The sequence below is a fragment of the Camponotus vicinus genome, unplaced genomic scaffold (genome assembly GCF_025532165.1).
Source record: "Camponotus vicinus isolate PSW18456_S1 unplaced genomic scaffold, iyCamVici1.0 SCAF_11, whole genome shotgun sequence".
NCBI classification, from domain to species: Eukaryota; Metazoa; Arthropoda; class Insecta; order Hymenoptera; family Formicidae; genus Camponotus; species Camponotus vicinus.
The window spans coordinates 16,188,773-16,210,837 of record NW_028141947.1 but is presented as its reverse complement, the minus strand read 5'-3'; the positions used below and the strand labels follow the sequence as shown (position 1 = coordinate 16,210,837).

Here is a 22,065-nt window from a genome sequence, read left to right as displayed (position 1 = left end):
AAATCGACGGAAAATTCAAAGCGCGATGTGAAAATTATTTTTGCAATTTGAATATTGATTTCAAATTGTTTTTTTTATTCCAAGTATTTAAAAAAATATCGCAGAAAGAATCATCGCAGTAATAATTTATAATTTTTATTCCCATCGTTTCAACTATTGAAAATGTATTTGAAATGTATAAATCACGCAAAAGTAATTGCTTTAATAAATACCCATTGCTTTGTTTAATAATATATATTTAATATATATTTCGTTTAATAATATATATTTACAAAATCGTAAATCGCGAGAATTAATTTCACGCAGATCGATAATGTCTAATTGTTCGTAGAAAACGATTTTGCATTTGATATCCAGTACTTATTATACTTCATTTATTTTTCGAAATACTACGAATAATTATCAACTAGCAATTAACTAGCATATAACGTTACGTTTTATACAAAATATGTTCTATACGTATTATATATTTATATTTGGTCAACCCGAGTAATATGCTGCTTGAGCAACATGAGCTATTTTTTAAATTGCTCCTCCGCCTTCTACTTTTGATCTTTTCACTGTCTATTTTTCTTCCATCGACGACAATATACTCAATCAATACCACAAAATTTGAAGGATGAATATGATGCAATTGTATAATATGAAGGTATAAAATCTTGTATATTTAAAGAGTAATTTCTCGTATATGCTTCAGTTTATTTTATCGTTTTCAGGTAAATGGATATAGAGAGAATAACTGACCACAAACAATAACTTTCTATTAACATCAGTATTGTATGGAACAATTGTAATGGTTTATAATATCACGGAATGCATGCAATACATTATGAATATAACGATATTGATGTGTGGCAGCTGATGGTCGCTTGATTTAAAAGAGATTTGAAAAAAATGATACAATTTTATTTAGCTACCGGTGAACATTACTTGCAAGATGGATATCATAACAGCAATATTGTGGAACTTTAGTTCATTAATTACTTGATAAGCTTGTAATCGCTTGTTATGGATAAAACTAACATGCATTAAAATTTATTAAGAAACTTGGCATGCAGCATTACGATAATCGTAAACTCATCATCGCATATTCAAATGACACGAGGAGAATCTGGTAAGTTGTAAAAATTACGCTAACGTATTACATTCTACTGTATGAAATCAATTTAATATCAATATATAATTTCCTAAGTTTCTAGAAATAATTACATGTTACTCGAAATATTTAGTTTGACGCTTATATTCCATTTCTTAGAATATAAAACTAAAAAGAATGAGATTTTTATTATTATTAAAAAAATTAAATTTATTATTGACGTAATTTTCTTAAAAAAGAAAAATTCTTTTATTGGTTGCAAAGATTAGATATTCTTTTTTTTCATTGGATACTATAATTTCTTATCTCATCATATAAAAATTTCTTTTTCTGTAGAATCTTCTAATAATTTATTTCTTACAAAGAAAAAGTATTTCACTTTTTAATCGTAAATAGAATGTCAAAAGTAACATATTAAATATGCTGCTGTTTATCTTTTATCACAAAGATTGAAAATAGAAAAATATAATTTTAAAATGAAGAATATGGTTTTTTTATTATTTATTTGCACTTTTGGTTTATGTAAAATCTTTATTTTCAACTATTTACACTATTAAAAATTACTATTGGAGAGTCACAGTTTCATAAAAGAAAAATTACTTTCAAATTGTCTATCTAAAAATTAAAATCGACTATCTAGTATGACACTAGAGAGTAACGACACTTTGTATAATATTGTAGATTTAATAATAGCTCAAACATACACAGTGCTATCTCGTTCAGCTTCAATTATTGGAAATGAAATTGTGATGATTACTTTTTATCCTGAAAAATAAAGAGAAAAAATATAACTAATTTTTTTTATTCTTATTTCATTTTCTCGAAAAAGTGAATCCTATGAAAATAAAAGTAACATTTTGATATTTGAACATCTCCGACTAAAATATGTTATATTCAAAGGAAAAACACACATTTCAACCATTTATTTCATAGCAATAAGAAACAATGTTTTTATTAGATAGGCAAAATATTATTCAGCAAATAAGAAACACACACACACACACCGATTATCGCTTACCTATAATAACAAAGATTGCAAACAGAATAATAGAAACATTATATTCGAGTCAGTAAGAGAAGAATATTATTTACCCTGTGTTCTTTCTACCCATTATATATCCTTCTTATTACCTTGCCTTGCTCTTTGATTTTATCTTCAAACAAATTCAGTATCAAATTTGCCAATAATCAGATCAGTCATTTATTTGTGTAACATCATAATGGACAACATAGATTGGCTGTTAGTGTATTGATTTTTTATTTTGCAATAAAAAACTGTTTCTTATTTTAATTAATATATATTATTCATCACAGACGACCTCCGGAACAGGAATTAAACATCGAAGTCGACGCTAAGACAATAATAAAGGCGTGTAAAGGTAAAGGATTGAATAAAGTGCCGCAACATTCGTTATTGAATTCTTGTCAGCAAGCACCGCCGAATCAACCCAATCAACGATTGTTGGAGGAACACCTATTGCCGTGCACGCCGACCATACTTCTAAGTGATAAAAATGAAGTATTCAATCCGTGGGTACGAGATTTTTGTCTGGGGCAACCAATCGTTCTGATAACCGGTCTTACGAAAATTCTCAATTTTAACTTAAGCCTTTTCCAAACCAAAACCATAGTCAAGGCAGATCCGGATGGAATCATCGAGGTGCGTATGCAAATGTCTCAAACTAATGACGAAAACTGGAATCAAGCATATAACCAGAAAGTTTGGGACTATTATAGTTATCGAGATTATTCGTCGATCAGCGAGTATGCGCTTTATCAAAACAAAGAATACCTGAAGAGCATAAAAAAAGAGAGAAACATTGAAAATAATGAAAATTCGAATTTCGATCAGTCAAACTTGAAAGAGGATCAAAAGATGATCAAAAAAGGATCCAAAGAGAATCAAAGGATTGAACGCAGAAAGAAAAAAATACGTTTCGGCACCAATGTGGATTTATCAAACGTGAAAAAATGGAAATCACAATTGGAAGAGCTAAAGAAGTTGCCACCCTTATTCCAAGTAGAATCAGATGACAATATGCTCAACTACGTCGGTTACAACATTTTGGGAATGAATACTATTCAATTATACATGGCGGTATATTGACATTTTAATATATAAAAAAATTTAATTAAAATATGATATCTATATAGGATGTAACAAACCGTCAAGTTTTTTTCTATTTTTCGAAAGATACATATTGTGAATTTTATTACTGTCTATAGGTACCCGGTTGCAGAACACCTGGTCATCAAGAGAACAACAACTTTTGCTCAGTTAATATCAACATCGGACCGGACGACTGCAAATGGTTCGCGGTACCATATGAATACTGGGGCGCATTATATTCCCTTTGTGAACGCCACAACATCGATTATTTAAATGGCAGTTGGTGGCCAAATTTAGATGAATTATACGAGAATAATATTCCGGTATACAAATTCCATCAAAAACCAGGCGATCTGGTATGGGTGAACGTTGGCTGCGTATATTGGATGCAGGCGATTGGCTTTTGTAACAACGTTGCGTGGAACGTTGGACCGTTTACTGCCAAACAATACCAAGCTGCAATCGAGAGTTATGAGTGGAACAAGTTAAGAGGATTTCGATCGATCGTACCAATGGTGCATTTATCTTGGAACCTGGCATGCAAAGTTAAGATGTCAGATGTGCAACTGTACAAAATGATTAAAAATTGTTTGTTTCTGACATTGAGGCGATATTGTTTAACATTGGAATTTGTGAAAAACAAGGGTGCTGAAATAGAAGCTTATAACTGTGATACATCCTATTGTGTTAAGTGCATGGTGCATTTCTTTTCTATATTTTTAACAACTTTGATTGAATATATATTTTGTAGAAATTAGAACGAAAAAATCCTGCTTTTATGCTATGTACATTTCCAAATTTTAAAAATTTTATATATATATATATATATATATATATATATATATACACATATTTAAGTAGAAAATAATTGCAGCAAAAACTAAACTATTATAAAATATTTCATGATTTGTTTAGATATGTATATTAGCATGAGAAAAATGAGAAAAATGATTACAGTAATCTAATTATTGAAAGTTATTATCAAAAAATTAAAGAAAAGAAACATTTAGCAAAATAAAATGTTGTGAAAACATATAATGAGAATCTGCTATAATGAAATTTATTTTATCTAGACAAAATCAAGACAAAAATACTTTATCTTTTTATATATGTATATATATATTTTCTTATGCTAATATAATACATACACATTTAAACAAATTATGAAACATTTTATAACAATTTAGTTTTTGCTGCAATTATTTTCTACTTAATATGTAATTTTGTTTTAAAAATTATGTTCTATTTCAATATTTCTATTTATATGTATGAGTTCAGATATGCCAAATTATACAGGTGCACCCAAACTCGATTTCAAGTTAGTAGATTTAAGATAATAAATATGATCCTCTACTATCAACTGATATAATATGCTTGCATCATTACAGTTACATCATTGCATATGTGTACTTATAATAAAAGCAAACGCACAAAAGTTTTTATTTTTCAAATTTTTATTTTTTGGACTTGTATTACTTAGCATCTGAACTACTTATATTATTTCATTTATTTAGTTTATATTTATTACTTTTTTAAATGTTTGTTTTTTCAGATCGAATTATTTGGCATTTTATTTAGTCTCCCGAAAAACAATCAAAATGTGCCATATTGCTTGGCTTGTGCGTTTAAAATTTCTCCTTTATTGGAAGGATTCGTTTGTGTAGAAGAAAAAAACATATACGCCTTGATAAACATTTATGATAATTTCACTTTAAATGAATTGTCAACTGTTAATGCTGCATTTACTTGCTCTAAACCAAACTGGTAAATAACTAAAGGTCACAAATTATAAAAATATGAAAAATAATTTTATTTCATTTTTCAAACTTTTATTTTTTAACTTATATTACTTAGAAAGTTGCATTACTAAGAAATTTCTAAAAATTTACAAATATATATATTGAAGAGTATAAATAAATAAATAAATAATTAATTAATTAATTTGAATAACAATCAATTATTAATTTATTTATTTTATGTTATATACATATATCAGAAAGATTAAATTAAATTTTTTAAAATGAAAGATTTAATTTAAATATAAATTAAATTAAATATAAATATTTGTTATAAATATTTATTTAAATAAATAATATATTAATTAATATTATAATAAATATTTATTATATTAAAATGTTCTATATTTTGTAAATATAGCATAAAATATATAAATTCATTATAAAATTATATTCTTTTAAAATTATATTTTAAGATAAAAAAATATGTATTAAATTTGGAATTAATTAATATATAAATATAATTGATATTGCATAAACTTGTAAAATCCTACTGATATAGTATATATATTTGAACTTTTTTGAAATGCTATAATAATAGTGAAAATATGCCATATTTTTTATTACATTTAAAATTTAATCTTAGAATTGTTTTACATTCTTTGTCTAAATGTGGAAATAAATAATTACGATATTTAACTAAATATTAATTAACTAAATTTATTAGAATGCAAATTTTCATGGATATTAGATTCTGTCGTGAATATCATTCACAATAGTGAACAAAGTTAGTAACATATTTAATGAATTTTTGACTGCACAAAATTACGAGAATTTGCGAGAACGATCTTGATTCTTAATGGATTTTCTTCGTTTGTGTGAAATAATGATTTGAAGATAATTTCAATAATAATGAAAAAATTCATTGCGAATTAATATTAGTATGTATGAATATTGAACAAATAAAAAATAATTTGAAAAAAATACAATACTACAGAAAATCAAAATATAATTATAACAAAATTTTTGATATTGTATAAAAATAAGAAATGAGCATTAAAACAATGTTGTTGCCACAACCAAATATTTAACACAAACTACAAAATAAATTCACAAAATATTCTATATTCTCTGAATTTTAAATTAATTATTAAATATTCATGTTTTTTTTTTTCGTTATTTTTTCATGATCGTTATTGTAATATGGTATTCTGCGCTCTTAATTCAAAATTAGCAAACAATTTTGGATGCTTACTATACAATAATAAGGGAAAAATTTTTGTTATTGTGAGCAATATTATATCTTCCACAGACATGGAACGATTGTTTAGACATGCCGATTGTCTACTTACGTAATAATAAATTGTTAACGAAATTAGATATGTTGCACCTTTCGAGTAAAGTAATCAATAAAAAAAAGTTTACATTATTTATCTTCTTTATTCTTTAGAATATCTGTGAGAATCTTCTCACTTTGCTTTTTGATTTTATTTCCAAACAGATTTAGTATCAAATTTGCCAATAATTAGATCAATCACAATTTATTTGTGTAGCATAATAGTGGAGAATATTGATTCACTAAAATATATTCATTAATATACTGTCTATTAATATATATTCATTAATATACTGTCTTTTGCAATGGAAAATTTAATTCTAATTTGTGTTACAATTTTTTTCTGATTTATTTACAGGCAAAATCTGGAGGATGGATTGGATGTCGATGCTGATGCCAGAACCATCATAAAAGCGTGCGAGAGTAAAGAATTGAATAGCGTGCCAGAATGCTCATTATTTAACGTTTGTCAGGCACCTCTGGATCCGCCTAATCAACAATTGCAGGAGAAACAACTATCTCCGTCCACTCCGGCCATCTCTTTAACTAGTGAATATGAAGCATGGGAATTCGAGCCATGGGTGAAGGCATACTGTTGGAATCATCCAATTGCTTTGATACATGACTTGACCTCAATTGTGGGTTTTAATAGGAAGCTTTTTTGGACTGGGAACATACGCAAGACATTTCGGAAACTCAAGATCGAAAGGCGCACACAGATGCAGCAAAGTAGTATAGAGAACTGGGATAAAACGTACAGCAATAAAGTCTGGAAATGTTATAATCGTCGAAGTTATACGACTTTGAAGGAGCATGAAAAATATCAAACTACTATGGCTAGCGAAATCATAAACGAATATGAGAACGAACAAATTTATATGACATTCGAAAATTGTGAAAACATGCTACATATAAAAAAGAACAAGATACACTTGGGCACTAATGTGGATATATGTAATTTTGAGAAAAAATGGAAGTTGCAGCTAAAAGAATTAAGGAAGCTGCCATCTTTTTTGCAAGTAGATTCAGAAAACAATATGCTCAGCTACATAGATCATAAGATCTTGGGAGTAAACACTTTACAATTATATCTGATGGTATTATAAATATATGTACACAGTTGAAATTTTGATGTAATAAAAACTTTTTAATTAAAGTAGGAAATCTTTTGTATGAAGATATTATTGAGTGTAATTTAGCTTTTATATTTGTTTTCAGGTACCTGGATGTCGAATAACTGGTCAACAACAGAATAACAACTTCTGCACAGTTAGTATCAATGTCGGATCAGGCAACTGCGAATGGTTTGTGATACCATACGAATATTGGGGAGTAATATACTCACTCTGCGAGCGTAACGACGTCGATTATGTGAACGACAGCTGGTGGCCACCAAGTCTGAATGAATTACATGAGCATAATGTTCCAGTATACAGATTTTTTCAAGAAAAAGGCGATATGGTATGGTTGAATATCGGTTGTGTATATTGGATGCAGGCTAATAGTATATGCAACAATATTATGTGGAATGTTGGGCCGTTCATGGGAAGACAATATCAACTCGCACTCGAGCGTTATGAATGGAATAAGCTGCATTCATTTCAATCGATTGTGCCAATGATCAATCTGTCATGGAACTTGGCACGCAAAACCAAAATATCAGATCCACAACTGTACCGACTAATTAAAACCTGCATACTGCTGACATTGAAACATTGTTACTTGTTATTGAAGTTTGTCAAGAACAAAGGCGTGGAAGTGGAATCCTATGATAACGAAGCAATAATGCATTATTGCGACAAATGTCTGGTATGTTTCTTTTACTATGTTTTTAATAATATTAATCAACATATATTCTGTAGAAATTATAACATTATAACGAAAAGAGTTCTATTTTCGTTTCTCTATATATATGTATATTTTTTTCTGGGTCCCAAAATAATCTTAAAATCCGTTATAAAAATTCCTTTTTTTAATTTATGAACAAATTTCAGTTTTAAACTCGAAACTGTAAATGCATTGCAATTGTAATAGCAAATAAAATAATCAAAAAATTAATATATGAAATTTTATATTTTTTTTTGTGATATACATAAATAATTTGATGAAGTACTTTTATCTTTTTTGATGGATCATTATACAATATAAAATTTCACCATATGTTTCCATGGCATTTTATTTCGTCAATTTTCGATTATTGGTTATTTTCGTCAAAAACATGCCAATATTTAAACAGATCATTAAATATTATCTTATAGCTGTTTTATTTTTAACGTTTTTAACTTTTTTTATTTTGATATAAAATAAAAAATTACAAAAATATGAATATGATAATTTAGTTTTGTATTAAGGATAATAAAAAATATATAGAAATTATATCGAATAAATATTATGTAAATATAGATATATAAACATATATACGTTAATTTAAATCAAAATTTAATGCATCTTTAAAATATATGTAGAAAGATTTTTTGAAATAAAAAAAAACCACAAAGTTTAAAATTAATACAATTATTTTCTACTTAATATATAATTTTATTTCATAAACTCTATCTTATTATGAGATATATAAACATTTTTACTTATATAATATATTATATTCCTTTTTCATTAGAAATTTATTTTTATAAAAATTTTATTTTGTAGATTGAGCTGTTTAGCATAGTGCTTATTCAAGAGCAAAGGAAAAACCCTGTGTCATATTGCTTGGATTGTGCACTTAAATGTTGTCCTTTGTTAAAAGGATTCATCTGCTTGGAGAAGCATAGTATAAAAGACTTGATGGATGTTTACGATAATTTTACTCTAGATTTATCAATGTCCGTTTCTTCTTAATCACTTATTTCCATTTTCCCTGAGGGAGCGTTTTCAACTTTCTTTATTTTAATAGTATAAAATAAAAAATTAGAAAAATATGAATATGATAATTTAGTTTTATATTAAGAATATTAAAAAATATATATAGAGATTGTATCAAATAAATATTATGTAAATATAGATATATAGATATATTAATTTAAATAAAAATTTAATGCATCTTGAAAATATATGTAGAAAGATTTCTTGAAATAAAAGCCTTTTCACGAAGTTTAGAATTAATATATAATTTTTGATAATTAATGGGGATAATTTATTAGAGAAATTATTTTAAATAATGATGCCTGGTTTTTTAATAGTTTATAAATACAAAATAAAGTTATTTATAAAAGGATTATATGAGAATTTACTATAAAATTGGATTTTAGGACAAGAAAAAAAAATAAATATTTGGACTTACTGGGAAAAATATTGCAAAAATTTAACATTTTTCATTATAAATTTAAAATTTAATTTTTAAATTTGGATTTTCATCTTTACTTTGGACTTGAAAATATGATATATGTATTCATATATTAGGTAAAACGCAAATTCAGATCCAATGACACCTTCCTTCGATGAGTTTTCGAACGCGCTAAATTAGGTGAGGAGTTGCGAGAATGATCTCGATCGCATTTTGATTCTTCAGTTTTTTGTTTATGTATAACTATAAAAAACAATGATTTAAAGAGAATTCTAATACTGTGAAACAATTAATTACTGTAAATTTATGTCAGTATGTGTATATAAGTAATAAACAAATCATTTGGAAGTGAATAATAACACAGAAAGTCAAGGTATAGTAAACAATATGATATAATTATGTAAAAATAATAAATCTTTTGTCGATTATTTTCTTGATGTGTAATTATCTTCAAATAAATATATTTTCTGCCGCAAAGAAGACCCAATCCCGACATGGTTTGCGAAAAGTGCGAGAAGAAATTGGGTAAGGTTATCACGCCAGATCCTTGGAAGACAGGTGCGAGAAACACTGTGGAAAGTGGAGGTCGTCAAGTAGGAGAGAACAAGGCTCTATCTGCGGGAAAAGCACGATTTAATCCATACACTACAAAATTCGAGATTTGTAGAATATGTAGGCAAAAGGTACATCAAGTAGGATCCCACTATTGTCAGTCCTGCGCATACAAGAAGGCTATTTGTGCTATGTGTGGCAAAAAACTAATGAATACAAAGAATTACAAGCAATCTGCAACTTAATATAAACAATTATACACTTAAGATTAATGATTTATCATGTAAGCACATTACTGTATGTTTCAAAATGTAAGTTTGACAATCGTTTGTGAATAGTTTTTCAACTAGATTACCTGATAGCATATAACTACCAAGAATATATATAATAGAACATTGTGTATATTAATACTTGTGTGCATATGTAATATAATCATTATTGCAAAAAACATTAATGCGCACAAAATGTAAAGTTACTTGTACAATGTAAGTCAATTTGTTAATCATTATATTTTTGATTAAATTCTTGATATCTACATGAAAAGTTTATTCACATATATACACACACATAACTATCAAATTGTTTAAATCAAGGTAGTAATAAAATTGAATATAAAAATTTTTAATATAATGCTATATATTAAAGAAAATTAATTTTAAGCATATTTCGTTTGTTATATGTAGATTATGTCTATACAAATAGTAATTTTAACATGATTAAAATTAAAAATAATAAAAATATGTTTATACATCATACATACTTTTCTATCGTTTCTATAATTTCTCTTGTGAAAAAGTAAATGCAATAAAAATTTTTAAAGTGAATGTATATGTGCAACAATATATGTAATATATAATTCTGATATAACTATAATAATAATAATATTAATAATAGTTAAATTATTGATTCTATCAATATATATTTCTATTTCCTTTTCTTATATAACATCTTATTTCTATTAAAGATGGACTTATTATATTATGTATTTTTTTTTTGTTATACTGAGAGATTGATATGAACATAATTCTTAAGTTTAATTAAATTTTGATATCTGCACTCGATAAAAAGAATATAATAAGATAACACGCTAACTGAACAAGAATTTTTTTAAATTTTGAAGTTCTAATAACGAGAAGTTAAATGTTTAAAAGAAGACAAAGTATTGAAAGAAATATAATCAATAAATAAAATTCTCAGAATTGTGACACTAAAAATTTGAATTTTAAACTAAACTTTGAAAATTAAAACATTTAAGAAATCTGAATAAAATATTCCTCGCCTCAAATATATATATATATATATCTCAAACCAAGTGCAACTTCTTGGCATCTGGTATATTCTAAGATATACTTATCTCAGAGTATAATCCTATAGTGAACATAAATAATTGTTATCTTCTCACCAAAATATATAACATGGAGAAATATATTTATTGCAATATCAGGTTTTATGTCTAAAAATATACAGTTTTATTCGTTTAAACTTTATACATTTTTCACTAACAAAAGTTATAGACAATAATATAGTATATTACCAACATGTTAGTCTTGAAATAAGTTATATTACAATAAACATACACGCAAAGAAAGACTTGATGGACTGATTTGCAATTGATGATAATATTCCACGTTTTCTATAATGCTGCTGTAATACTTCAAACGTGTGGAATACTTTGATTTTAATCGTGTATTTTATAGTAAACTCATACAATTTACTTTAAAACACATGATTTAAAATTTTTTGTCACCATTTTGGAAAATACTTAATATAAAGCAGATAATACAATAAAAAGAAACGACGTGCAGTATTAAAAAAAATATACAAAACTGTTGGGAAAGAAACTACTCATTTTTACATATTCAACATTAAAATTTTATGGAAAAAGAACATCAATATATTTAAAGAGCGAATAATTGTATGTAAAATTTTATTCATTACGTTTGTTTTTTATGTATTTCGTATGTGGGGACAGTACTCGTGCACAACTAGAATTTAGTATACGGTTAGTGAATTAATATGTTCATTAAATTATTTAACTTACATACTATATATATCATTACACAACATTATTTGATTACAGATCTTATCGACAAAAGTATTTGCATTTTATAATGGACGTATATATATATATATATATATATATATATATATATATATATATATATAAGACACAACGATCTTATCAAGTATCTCTAAGTAAAATGAGTCAGACATTCAGATTTCAGATAATAAGATAATATTCTCTTTCTCATTTTCATCATCAAAGTATCCAAGGATTAAAAGTATCGTGATTTCGCTGCATATTTAGCATTAATATAATTATTTCGAGTCAATTGTGATATAATGCGATGTTCAATCTAAAGAGAGAAGGAAGATAATAACCGCATTTAATATTAAATATAACAAAGATACAAATAAAATAACAGAAAAAATGACTACAATATACATAAAATATGTGACAGTAAAATTATTTTCAGATAAATTAGAATTACGTATTTTTTCATTATATGTGCAATCAAGATTCTAATGTATATGTGTGTGTGTGTTAAAATTATTTTGATTCAAAATGACAAACTATTAAAAATAAAATGTACAATTTTATAGTAATATAAATATGTCAGATTTATTAGCAATGTTTGTGTTTAAGGAGATGAGTATTTTAATTATGATAAATTTACTAAAAAAGTTTTACTTTGATCGTTCAGTCTATTTTTGATAAAAAAATTACAATTTCTTTAAATTGAACGATCAATTTATAGTTTGTTTATTTCAATGCACTTGCATTTCAAATCCCGCACTTTAAATAATCTTTAAATTCATAATTACTCTTTATGGCACATATATAGTTTTTCAACTGTGAGAATCAATTTTAAAACAGAATCAAAATACAAATTCTCACGTTATCATGATAGACATAATCGATTTAATATGTATATGTAATAAGAATTATAAAATATATATGTGCAACAATCATTTTTTTATTTGAATGTTGAATTTGAATTTTTTTAATAATGCTACAAAGCAATTTCACATTAATATTATATAATTAAAATCAATATATTATGTGCCTGCAAGTAAAATATTGATATAAATTAGGAAATTATAGAGAATTTGTACACACACACAAATCAGCGAAAATATAAATCTATAGAATAAAAATCTTCAGTAAAGTCGTCAAGAAGCGTGTTTGGATCTATATTTTGTACCATATTTGATACCATATATCGTATGACCATTGTATATCGTGTGTAAAACACGTATCGCTCCAAAAAATATATCACATAGACATAAAGTTAGTCATTTTCTTAATTCATACGTTTCTCGCTATCCATTTCAATCGCATTGGAAACTTGGGATTAAAAAAAAAAAAGAAAACGAAGTTTTTAATGACTAAAAAAGACGTTAAATTATTTATCTCAAAAAATCATTATGTGCAACACTTAATCTTAATCTTCGATTTAAATTTTCGATCGAATTATCTTAAAAAAGACATTAAATCTAAAATCTTTAGTTTTCAGGAAACTCGAAAAATTCGTTCATCAACATTGATTTGATAGTTATTGTACAATATTATTCGTAAGAAACATCACACACGAAAAGGTTTTATCATTTGTAATATTTTTTGAATAAAATGCCTTTCTTATAATGAGCAGTACTGTTTAATTCCGCTTTGCATTTCTAAGGAAAAAGCGAAGATCACGAATATTCTAGTTTGCATCGTCCCTGGACGACAACATGATGTTTGTAACGGACTGCGGTTGACTGGAAACCGGGTTCCAACGATTCTGCTCCTTGTCAGCCATCAAGATCCAGTGCTCGAGCTTCTTGCCCTCCGACTGCTTGACTTCTGATGGATGCGAGTCCAGGATCTGGGCTCTCTTACCCGTCATGGACTTATACTCGGACACATAAACCACCTGCTTGTCCATCCGGTCCTCTTTCGGGCTCCTCGTGATGTCTGATCGTCTCGGCGGTACCGGCGGTTTCTTACCGGACGTGGGTTTGCCGTTCGATGTCACCTTGATCTCGTGTGTCAGCGATTTTCGCGACTCGCCGTTAGTCCCCGTCGTGGTTACTCCGTCCTCGTTCTCACTGTCGGTCTCTTGAACGCCCTCCCTGTTGGGCGACACTTTGATTTCCGTGATGTAGGTCATTTTATGAGCTGCGTTCAACGGCATGGGTGTATCGGGCAAGGGCGGACGACTCTCCGAATCCTGCGGATTGTTGTAGTCTATCGACTCGCGAACCAGACCACTGTCCTCGCTGTTCTCACCGCTTGACACGCTGACACTGCTGATGTTGTGACGGTCCTCCTTGGGCGAGGATGGACTCTTGCTGTGCGTCGTCATGCCTGAACCGAACTCGTACTCATCCTCATCCTCTTCTTCATCCTTTCCGTCACGACTGGAAACATTAATAACGCGTCTAGCAAAGTGGGTATCGAAGGAAGAGTCGGTTGGCGACTTGATTGGCGAATACCTATCGCCTCGTTGCTCGAATTTTGTCCGGTACGCCTGAAACGTGGAGAAGGTACCGTTCTTTCCCTCCGTGTGCATCTCCTCTTCCCTTGGATCCTGGGATTTATTGTGCTTGGCCGGTTCCGATTTGGACGCATGAATTCGCAGATGCGTCGGCGTACACGCTCGTTCTATTTCTCTCTCCATGTTTTCCCTCGTCGTTGTCGTTTTATTATCATCTGAAAATGATCGTACAGTCACACGATGTGGTTTGTCGACGTGTTTCTCGCGTTCGCAATCCACGCTGTGCTGACTGTGCCTACCCTCGCAACCACGACAACCCCTGTCTACGGTTATTTTCGAGATAGACTCTTCTACTACCGGCTGCTTACCGGCGTAGAATGATGCGTTAAAGGGCGCTTTTTCTTCTCTTCGCTCGTTTAGCTGCGTAAGACTGACTGTCTTTGTCGTCGGCTCCACTGGCGAGACATTCGTATGTAATTCGAAGTAGCGCAAAGCGCGACTAAAATCTCCTGACTTTTCTGATACAGAAGTCTCCGTATCATTTTCGAAGAGTTCCTCCTCAGGCTGGCTTTCTTCAGAAAAGCGTTTCTCGTCGGCCAATTGAAAGTCCAACTCCACTTCTCTCGGAGTCGGGCTCTTCACCACTCGGCCATCGTTTACGATCATAGCCAGAGAATTATCCTGGTCCGGATTGAACATTCGTTCGTTATGAATAAACTCCTGGGTCAGTCGCTTGCTCAACGGTAAATTGTACAACTCGATGCTGACGATATCGTGATCGTTGTTGTCGAGTTTCTTCTTTTCAGATACATCATCTGTTGTTTCGGTAACTTCGTCCTTCAACTTGATCTCTACCGCAGACTTGGAGCGTTCGAGAGTGCCATTGCTCTTCTTTCTCGTTTTCCCACGCGCCTTCTCGTCCGCGTCGGCGGTAGATTCGCTCCAGATCACGTCCTCTAGGGTGCCCCATTCATTCGACTTCTTCAACTTTCGTCGATCGAAGGAGTCGATTTGGTTGAGTTTGGTAAGATCCTCCGTGGACTCATTGATGTCTTCAGGCGGCAGCGGCGCCTTGCGCTTCTTCGCGCCGGTATCAGCGCTCATATCGAGGCTCTGCGCTCTCTCGAGAGTCGTCGCAGTTCTATTTTCATACTTGGACAGATCGCCTAGACTGGCCGCCTTTCTGTACATGTCATCCTCATCGTCATCGTTCGCCTCCGGTACAGGCGTGCGATGAATGGTGATGTCCGCAGGATTCAGCTCGATCGTCGTAAAACTGTTCTGCATCTCGTTGTCAGTATCCGACTCGGAGTTGCGTCTGTTCATCGTCGGCTGGTTCTCCAACCGATGCCTGCGGGCGTCCGTGTTCTCACGCGCCTTGTTCACATAATCGCACAACGATTCTGAATAATCAGCGATGCTATCGATAGTATCGATGGCGTCCTTCTTCGCGAGCGGCGGCATCTCGCTAATATTGCTCCTCGGTGGCGCCGGCGCCTTCCGTTTGTTCTTCTGCGGACTCTTGGCACTGTCGGAGTCTGTCGGCGAGCTGCTAATCTTTTGAGCGTTTAACGGCTCCGAACTGCTCTTCCGGTTCCTACGAGCCGCCATAGCTGCGTTGTGCACTTCCATTGGCACCTCTGACGGTATGTTGATCCCTCCTCCAACATCGGCACTTCTTTTGCCGGCTTTATTGTCCGACACGTTGCCGGTGATTCTCGCCGAGATGATGCCATCAGGCTGATCTGCGCGTTGCTGAAAACCCTCGTTGCAGAGTTTCCTTTCATCGGTTATTTCCAACGGTTCGTCGCTCGCTGTCGACGTCGCAGACTGTCTATTCGAAGAAGTCAGCAGCTTTTCCGCGTCCATCTTGCGCGAATGCCTTCTCTCTAGATTCGTATTGTGCTCGTTTTGATTTTCGATCCGGTGCACGGTACCATCCAACGCCGGCAGCACTTTGATGCCAAACTTGTGATGATGATTATTCTTCGTCGTCTCGTCATGACGTCTCTCGAGACTCTGCCCGCTACCCGGCGTCAATTTCGGCGACTTGAGGGTCGAGTTCATCGTCGAGTGATTGGAACCGACAGATTCGTTTGGATCGGCCATAAAGAGCCGTTTCGCGACGCTTTTATGGGCCTGCGTCAGCTCTGGGATCGATTGACTCCTGTAGAGAGGATGACAGATCCTCGTCGGGCTCGGACCGACGCTCTTCTTCAGCAACGTCGTCGGCTTCGAACCGGTACCGCCGCTCTCCACCTCCAGCTCCACGTCATATGGCGAGGCATAGCTAAGAATCGTCAGCGCGTCCTCGTACACCATGTTGCGGAAGCTGATTTTCACGCTGGAGATGCGATCGCCTGTACGATAACAATTTTTTTTAATGAATACATTACGAAACAAAGTTGATGTTCTGTAAAATTAATTTTTAAAGCATGATGTGCATTTTTTGTTAATTTATTTCAAAGAGCTAACAACCGGAAGCGTCTTAGAAAAATCAACTTTTCTATATTTTATATTTGTATATTTTTTATATTTTATATTTTTATATTTTATATTTTTTACTCTAAAGGAAATCTCTAGCGAAATTAAGATTTCAATCGCAATGGAAAATTAATTTTGTAATTTTCTAAAAATTATTATCAAATACAGATATATTTTTTCAGTGCAATCTATATTTTGTTTTCAGGATTGGAATCTGAGTTGATAGCCAACTCTGTCGAACTGAGCCATCAACATCGTTCGACGAGAATGCGATTCGCGCACTCCACTTATGCTGGCAAGTGCCTCACAATGAAGGCTTAATATTCGTTTTAATCGTCTCACGACACGCGTTATCAAGTGCTCGGACGCAGCAGTAACAGTGCTTTCATCACGAAATATAGGTATGTGGGTGATGCTCAGATCTGCGCGAACCAGCATATATCGAGAGACATGTTGTCCAGGTTAATCTCGAGGTATTAATTTACTTTACTTAACTCACATGGGTGGTATCGTTGTTTCTCAACAGAAATTGAATTACACTTCAATCTCGATACAGCGAGCGAAGAGAATTGTCGTCGCACACAGCGATAACTGAATCGAGCGTGAAAATCGAATCAATAGGCAATATATTGCGTTTCTTTTTAATAGACATGAGAATTAAAAATAAAAAACAAAGTAGAATAAATCAAAGAGAGAAAAGATTTCAGAGAGCTTGGGAGAAGGTGGAAAATGGACAACTCTTTGCAGATTAATCCTCAACAATGATCGCTGGAAAACGATCCACTTTCGACAGATAAATATTTAGAGATATACTGACCAGGATGTATCCGTCCGGATTCGGATGCGGGGCCGCGGTGCAGCAGGTCCTTGACGAAAATGCCCTCTCTCATGTTGCCGCAGATGTTAAAGCCCAGGCCGGTGAAGTCACGACTCCGCAGACCGACCACGCTGACCCTGGTGGCCTTGGGCTGCAAGAACACGGACGTGCGTCGATTGTTACAGCTTGTTAGGTGTCTGGCGAAATTTTCACGCCGATCGCTCATCACGACTGCTGTCGTGTGCGTGTCGCACGCGGGTGAATCGTCGATTCTCATCGAGTCGTTAATCCCGACAATCAATGACCGGGCGATGACAAATATTAATTCATTCATGCGCGCGACAAATAAACGGAGGACATACGTCATATTCTTGTGAAAGAGGAGAGTCATGCCCATTGACGACACATATTATCACATCCGGCTGGGTCAGTAATATGGTTCGTAATATCCGGCTTGTACAAATCGCGATTGAAGGATTTCTTGGTAAGTTTCTGCATCTTCGATTCTTATATCTTAATAAAGCATATATGAGAACTCATTAATGCTTGACGATACGTGTATTTTTATCTTTTAAAGTCATACCTTTTCTTGTGTTAATTCTTGAAAAAAATTTATTTTTAAAAATATTTTAATGAGCGGAAATTGCATTAAATTTTTGCGAAAAGATATAATCGAAAAATAGTTCTATTCTCTATTTATTTTGTGGATACATTTTAGAGAGGTTATTTTTAATTTCATTGTTTCTTCTCGTAAAGAAGGATATTTTGAAATCAGATTAGATCATGGAAAATTATAAGCGTTACGTTCGCCTTCAGTCATTTTATCCTGCAATTATTCTGTTTCTGGTATCGCGCAACTAAACGACGACATTATTATTACCGTGTTTGACACTTCTTTAGATTCAACCGCGGAATTTATTGTCCATCTGGCGTAATGGCTTAGTCGTTTGGGCCGATAATTTCTAATTAAAAATAACCGCATAAGATGTCATTTTCTTATGCAATATATATATGTAATTACGAGATGTATATAGTCATATTTTGCTTCAACGTGGAAGAGATCATTCTTAAGATTTAAAAAATACCGAGCTATTGAGATTTTTATTATGCGAGCGCAATACAAAGCTTGATTATCAATTTAAATTTAATTAATTAAATCATTTTATGCTTATTTTTGATAAATATTTTTAAAAAAATTTTTAATAATCTGTTAATCAACGTCTTCAGGAATAAAATTTAATCTTCTTTTTCATTGATTTCTATTTTATCTCGCACTGTCGTCAGATAATACGGTATATGTCATTTAATTTTATTCGTTATCAATGAAATAAAATAGATCGCAGTTAAATAATATTAATTACTGATCCTTGAGCGATAGTAAGCATGGAATAGACAGACCGACATGTATCTGCATAATAGAAAAAATTAAATGCGACTTACTCCGACATAGGAATCGTCGAGGGTTCGGCGTTTATCGTTGCGAATGGCCGATCCGAGACCCAGGGACGTCCAAGGTGTGGACCATCGCGTGGAATCCTTGGCAGGTGTGTCCCCGAGTACGGCCGACGCCGGTCTCTCTGTGACACGGCCAACCGTCGTAGGTGTGGCGTCCTTGAAGCAAGGATTGTCGAAGGCGTACGCATCCTCGACGATCTCGGGGTCCGTCACCAGCACCAGGTGTTTACCTGTAACATCGGTTCCGTTATGCGTTAGCGTGTGTCAGTGATCCTGAACACGTGTTTTGATACGTTAGATGTATTTTAAAAAATACAGAAAATTAGGGAGATACACGTTTTCTCCCCGAATAATTTCGCGAAAGTTTTAGTTGCGTATTCTCGCTTTGTTGCGAGACATGAATGGAATCGTAATCGCGACATGACTCATTTTAGCGGGGGATGGGAGGAGAGGGAAGGGGATTACTTATATAAAACGTACGGGACGATCGCGCACATCTCCGATCACGCGCGAGCGCGCGTCCATTTACGGGGTACCTACATCACGTATCGGCAGGAAGGAAACGCATTCTTCGAAACCGCCCATGTCCCGCTACGCGTATCCGATATCTATCCGCGCAACCTGACCGTATTCAGGCACACAGGTGTACCTTATACATATGCATAACACGTGGTTTCGGACAATCTCACGCGACAATCCACGTGTCAAGATCCTAAGAGGATCAGCTTTAACCCTCGAGAAAAGTCTCCTTTATTTTTCAAATATTTTTCAATTTGTCCAATTTTTTCGATATAAAAGTGATCGTAATAATGTAAATTAATAATGTAAAATAAAGTTTGAATCGTACGAGAAAAATTAAAGAATTCGAAAAAGTGAAGACGATAGCTTTTTTTATCATCATCGTAAGCGAGCCTTTTTCTCAACGTTGTGCAAGGATGTCCCGGATTTTTTCCCCAGGCAGACATTCCTTGCACGCCTACGCACTTATTTATTTATCGGTATCCGTGTGTGTTCTCGCATACACACATATTACGCAGAAAACGCGTGTGCTAATAGAGCCGGTGATCTCCCTCTCTCTCTCTCTCTCTCGCTTCCTCCGATCGTCGTGTTACGTAACGGACAATGAGGCGATAATCGTGCCCGGTATGCACAACAAATCGGCGACGCCGAAGGCTGACTTTGGAGAGGAGAGGAGAGGAGAGGAGAGGAGATTCCCGTTTAAGAGAAAAGGAAGGATTGAAAATTTATGGCGCGTGTCGCGTAATATTTCTCGCCGCGGATAAGTATCCCGACCGGGAGTTAAATGAAATATTTAAGGCCGCAAACCGGCGTCGTCGACCGACTGCATCTGCATTTTCTCGATGCAGATGCACACCTTCGGGGCATCGATATGCCTACCGTAAAACGACGCGCATACTTTTGCGACGCGATGCGATGCGACTCGACTTATGCTTATGGATAGGAATTTTTCAGACTAAATAGAATCATAAAACACCACAAGAGATTCTGTAGATCGATACGCAAGATCAAGTGAGAGAAGATGGAAATATTTTTATAAAATTATTCGAAGCGGTTCCCTTTCCTGCCTTCGATTTTTCGCTCCTCCATTCGCATTCCTCAAAGAAGGATTAACGGTAATACAGGGATAATTTAGAGCATGAATATTAATATTTGTAAAAATGAGAGAATAAATAGTGAAAAGAATACTATTTTTTTTCTGATATACTGCAAATTATAAAGATATTGATTAAACTGATAATTTAGATATTGAGAATTTTTCATTATACTTATCTCAGAAACAAGCACGACTTATTTATTTAATTAAATATTGTGATGAAAAAATTGGATATTAATCTTTTCTGCTTTAACTTTTTGCGCACTCGTGTTTATTTATCAAATTAACGTTTATAGAAATGTAATAAGTTTTTATTGATTTAATTAATTAATTTAATTGATATTTGCTTTACAATATTTACAAAAATCTTTTTTTTTCCTCTGTTTTAACTCTCTCTTTTACCGTGGCATTTTCAATAGTCTCGTATACATAACGTTTGACATGTTACGTAGTCCATTGAGTCGCCCGAGATATGCGATTCAGCAATGTGTCAGCATACCAAGCATTTCGTTTTCCATATTCATGTCTCGAGCGACTGAATTTTCCGCTAATAATAACATAAATGGTATATTTTTTAGAATAAAATTACGCGAGACCAAAGGACAGGAGAGAGGAATGAATAAAGAGCAAATGGCGATCCAATCTTTACAAAATTGATGTAAATATTTATATATGAAAAACATCTTTATAATACGAATGTATCCTCTCTCGAATGCAAGTGATGCCTTTTACATAAAATCCATCATTTCACCGAGAAAAGACACGTACGACACCAAAATAACATCGACAGCTCGAATAGAATTACGCATTGTTTTGCAGCGTGCACGAAATTTCGTAGCAAGGACAAAACCGACCGTAATAAAGATCAGTTGCAGCGACTATTTGCTCTTCATCTTCTTCTCGCGTTCTCTCTCTCTCTCTCTCTCTTTCTCTGCCTCGTGGGGGACCCTTATCAAAATACATATATTGAGAGACGCTACGCCTTTGCGAGGGACGCCAATGGGCGCATACCATGGGCGCCAAGGTGAGCTAGCTCGCTCTCTCTTATCCTGTGCCTTGCTCTCTTCCTTTGCTTTCGTCGTCGTCGTCGTCGTCGTCGT

At 32.7% G+C, this 22,065-nt stretch overlaps 3 protein-coding genes across 5 annotated transcripts in view; 2 read left to right on the top strand and 1 right to left on the bottom strand.

Annotated features, from left to right (window-relative positions):
* The first annotated feature begins 1,578 nt into the window (after nt 1-1,578).
* On the top strand, nt 1,579-9,303 carry LOC145961905 (uncharacterized). 2 transcript variants are annotated; one of them, XM_083082495.1, is made up of 9 exons: nt 1,579-2,336; nt 2,411-2,630; nt 2,728-2,756; nt 2,834-3,194; nt 3,323-3,904; nt 4,759-4,970; nt 6,637-7,375; nt 7,497-8,087; nt 8,928-9,303. In XM_083082495.1, exons 1-9 carry the CDS (start codon nt 2,317-2,319, stop codon nt 9,114-9,116), a joined length of 2,943 nt encoding a protein of 980 aa, XP_082938621.1. In that variant the 5' UTR covers nt 1,579-2,316; the 3' UTR covers nt 9,117-9,303. The 2 variants fall into 2 exon arrangements, with proteins under 2 accessions (XP_082938621.1, XP_082938620.1); XM_083082494.1 differs by having other exon boundaries at nt 2,411-3,194.
* Nucleotides 9,304-9,716: 413 nt separating this feature from the next.
* LOC145961944 (cysteine-rich PDZ-binding protein) lies at nt 9,717-10,843 on the top strand. 2 transcript variants are annotated; one of them, XM_083082578.1, is made up of 2 exons: nt 9,717-9,934; nt 10,040-10,843. In XM_083082578.1, exon 2 carries the CDS (start codon nt 10,056-10,058, stop codon nt 10,356-10,358), a length of 303 nt encoding a protein of 100 aa, XP_082938704.1. In that variant the 5' UTR covers nt 9,717-9,934; nt 10,040-10,055; the 3' UTR covers nt 10,359-10,843. The 2 variants fall into 2 exon arrangements, with proteins under 2 accessions (XP_082938704.1, XP_082938705.1); XM_083082579.1 differs by having other exon boundaries at nt 9,718-9,934; nt 10,043-10,840.
* Nucleotides 10,844-11,558: 715 nt separating this feature from the next.
* The window catches only part of LOC145961938 (uncharacterized), a 31,557-nt gene continuing 21,050 nt past the window's right edge, over nt 11,559-22,065 (bottom strand). Inside the window, exons 2-4 of the mRNA XM_083082567.1 lie at nt 19,336-19,580; nt 17,896-18,046; nt 11,559-16,954 (exon numbers count right to left, since the gene is read on the bottom strand). Of these exons, the coding sequence (XP_082938693.1) occupies nt 13,821-16,954; nt 17,896-18,046; nt 19,336-19,580 (3,530 nt within the window). The 3' untranslated portion in view covers nt 11,559-13,820. The remainder of the gene's footprint in view (nt 16,955-17,895; nt 18,047-19,335; nt 19,581-22,065) is intronic.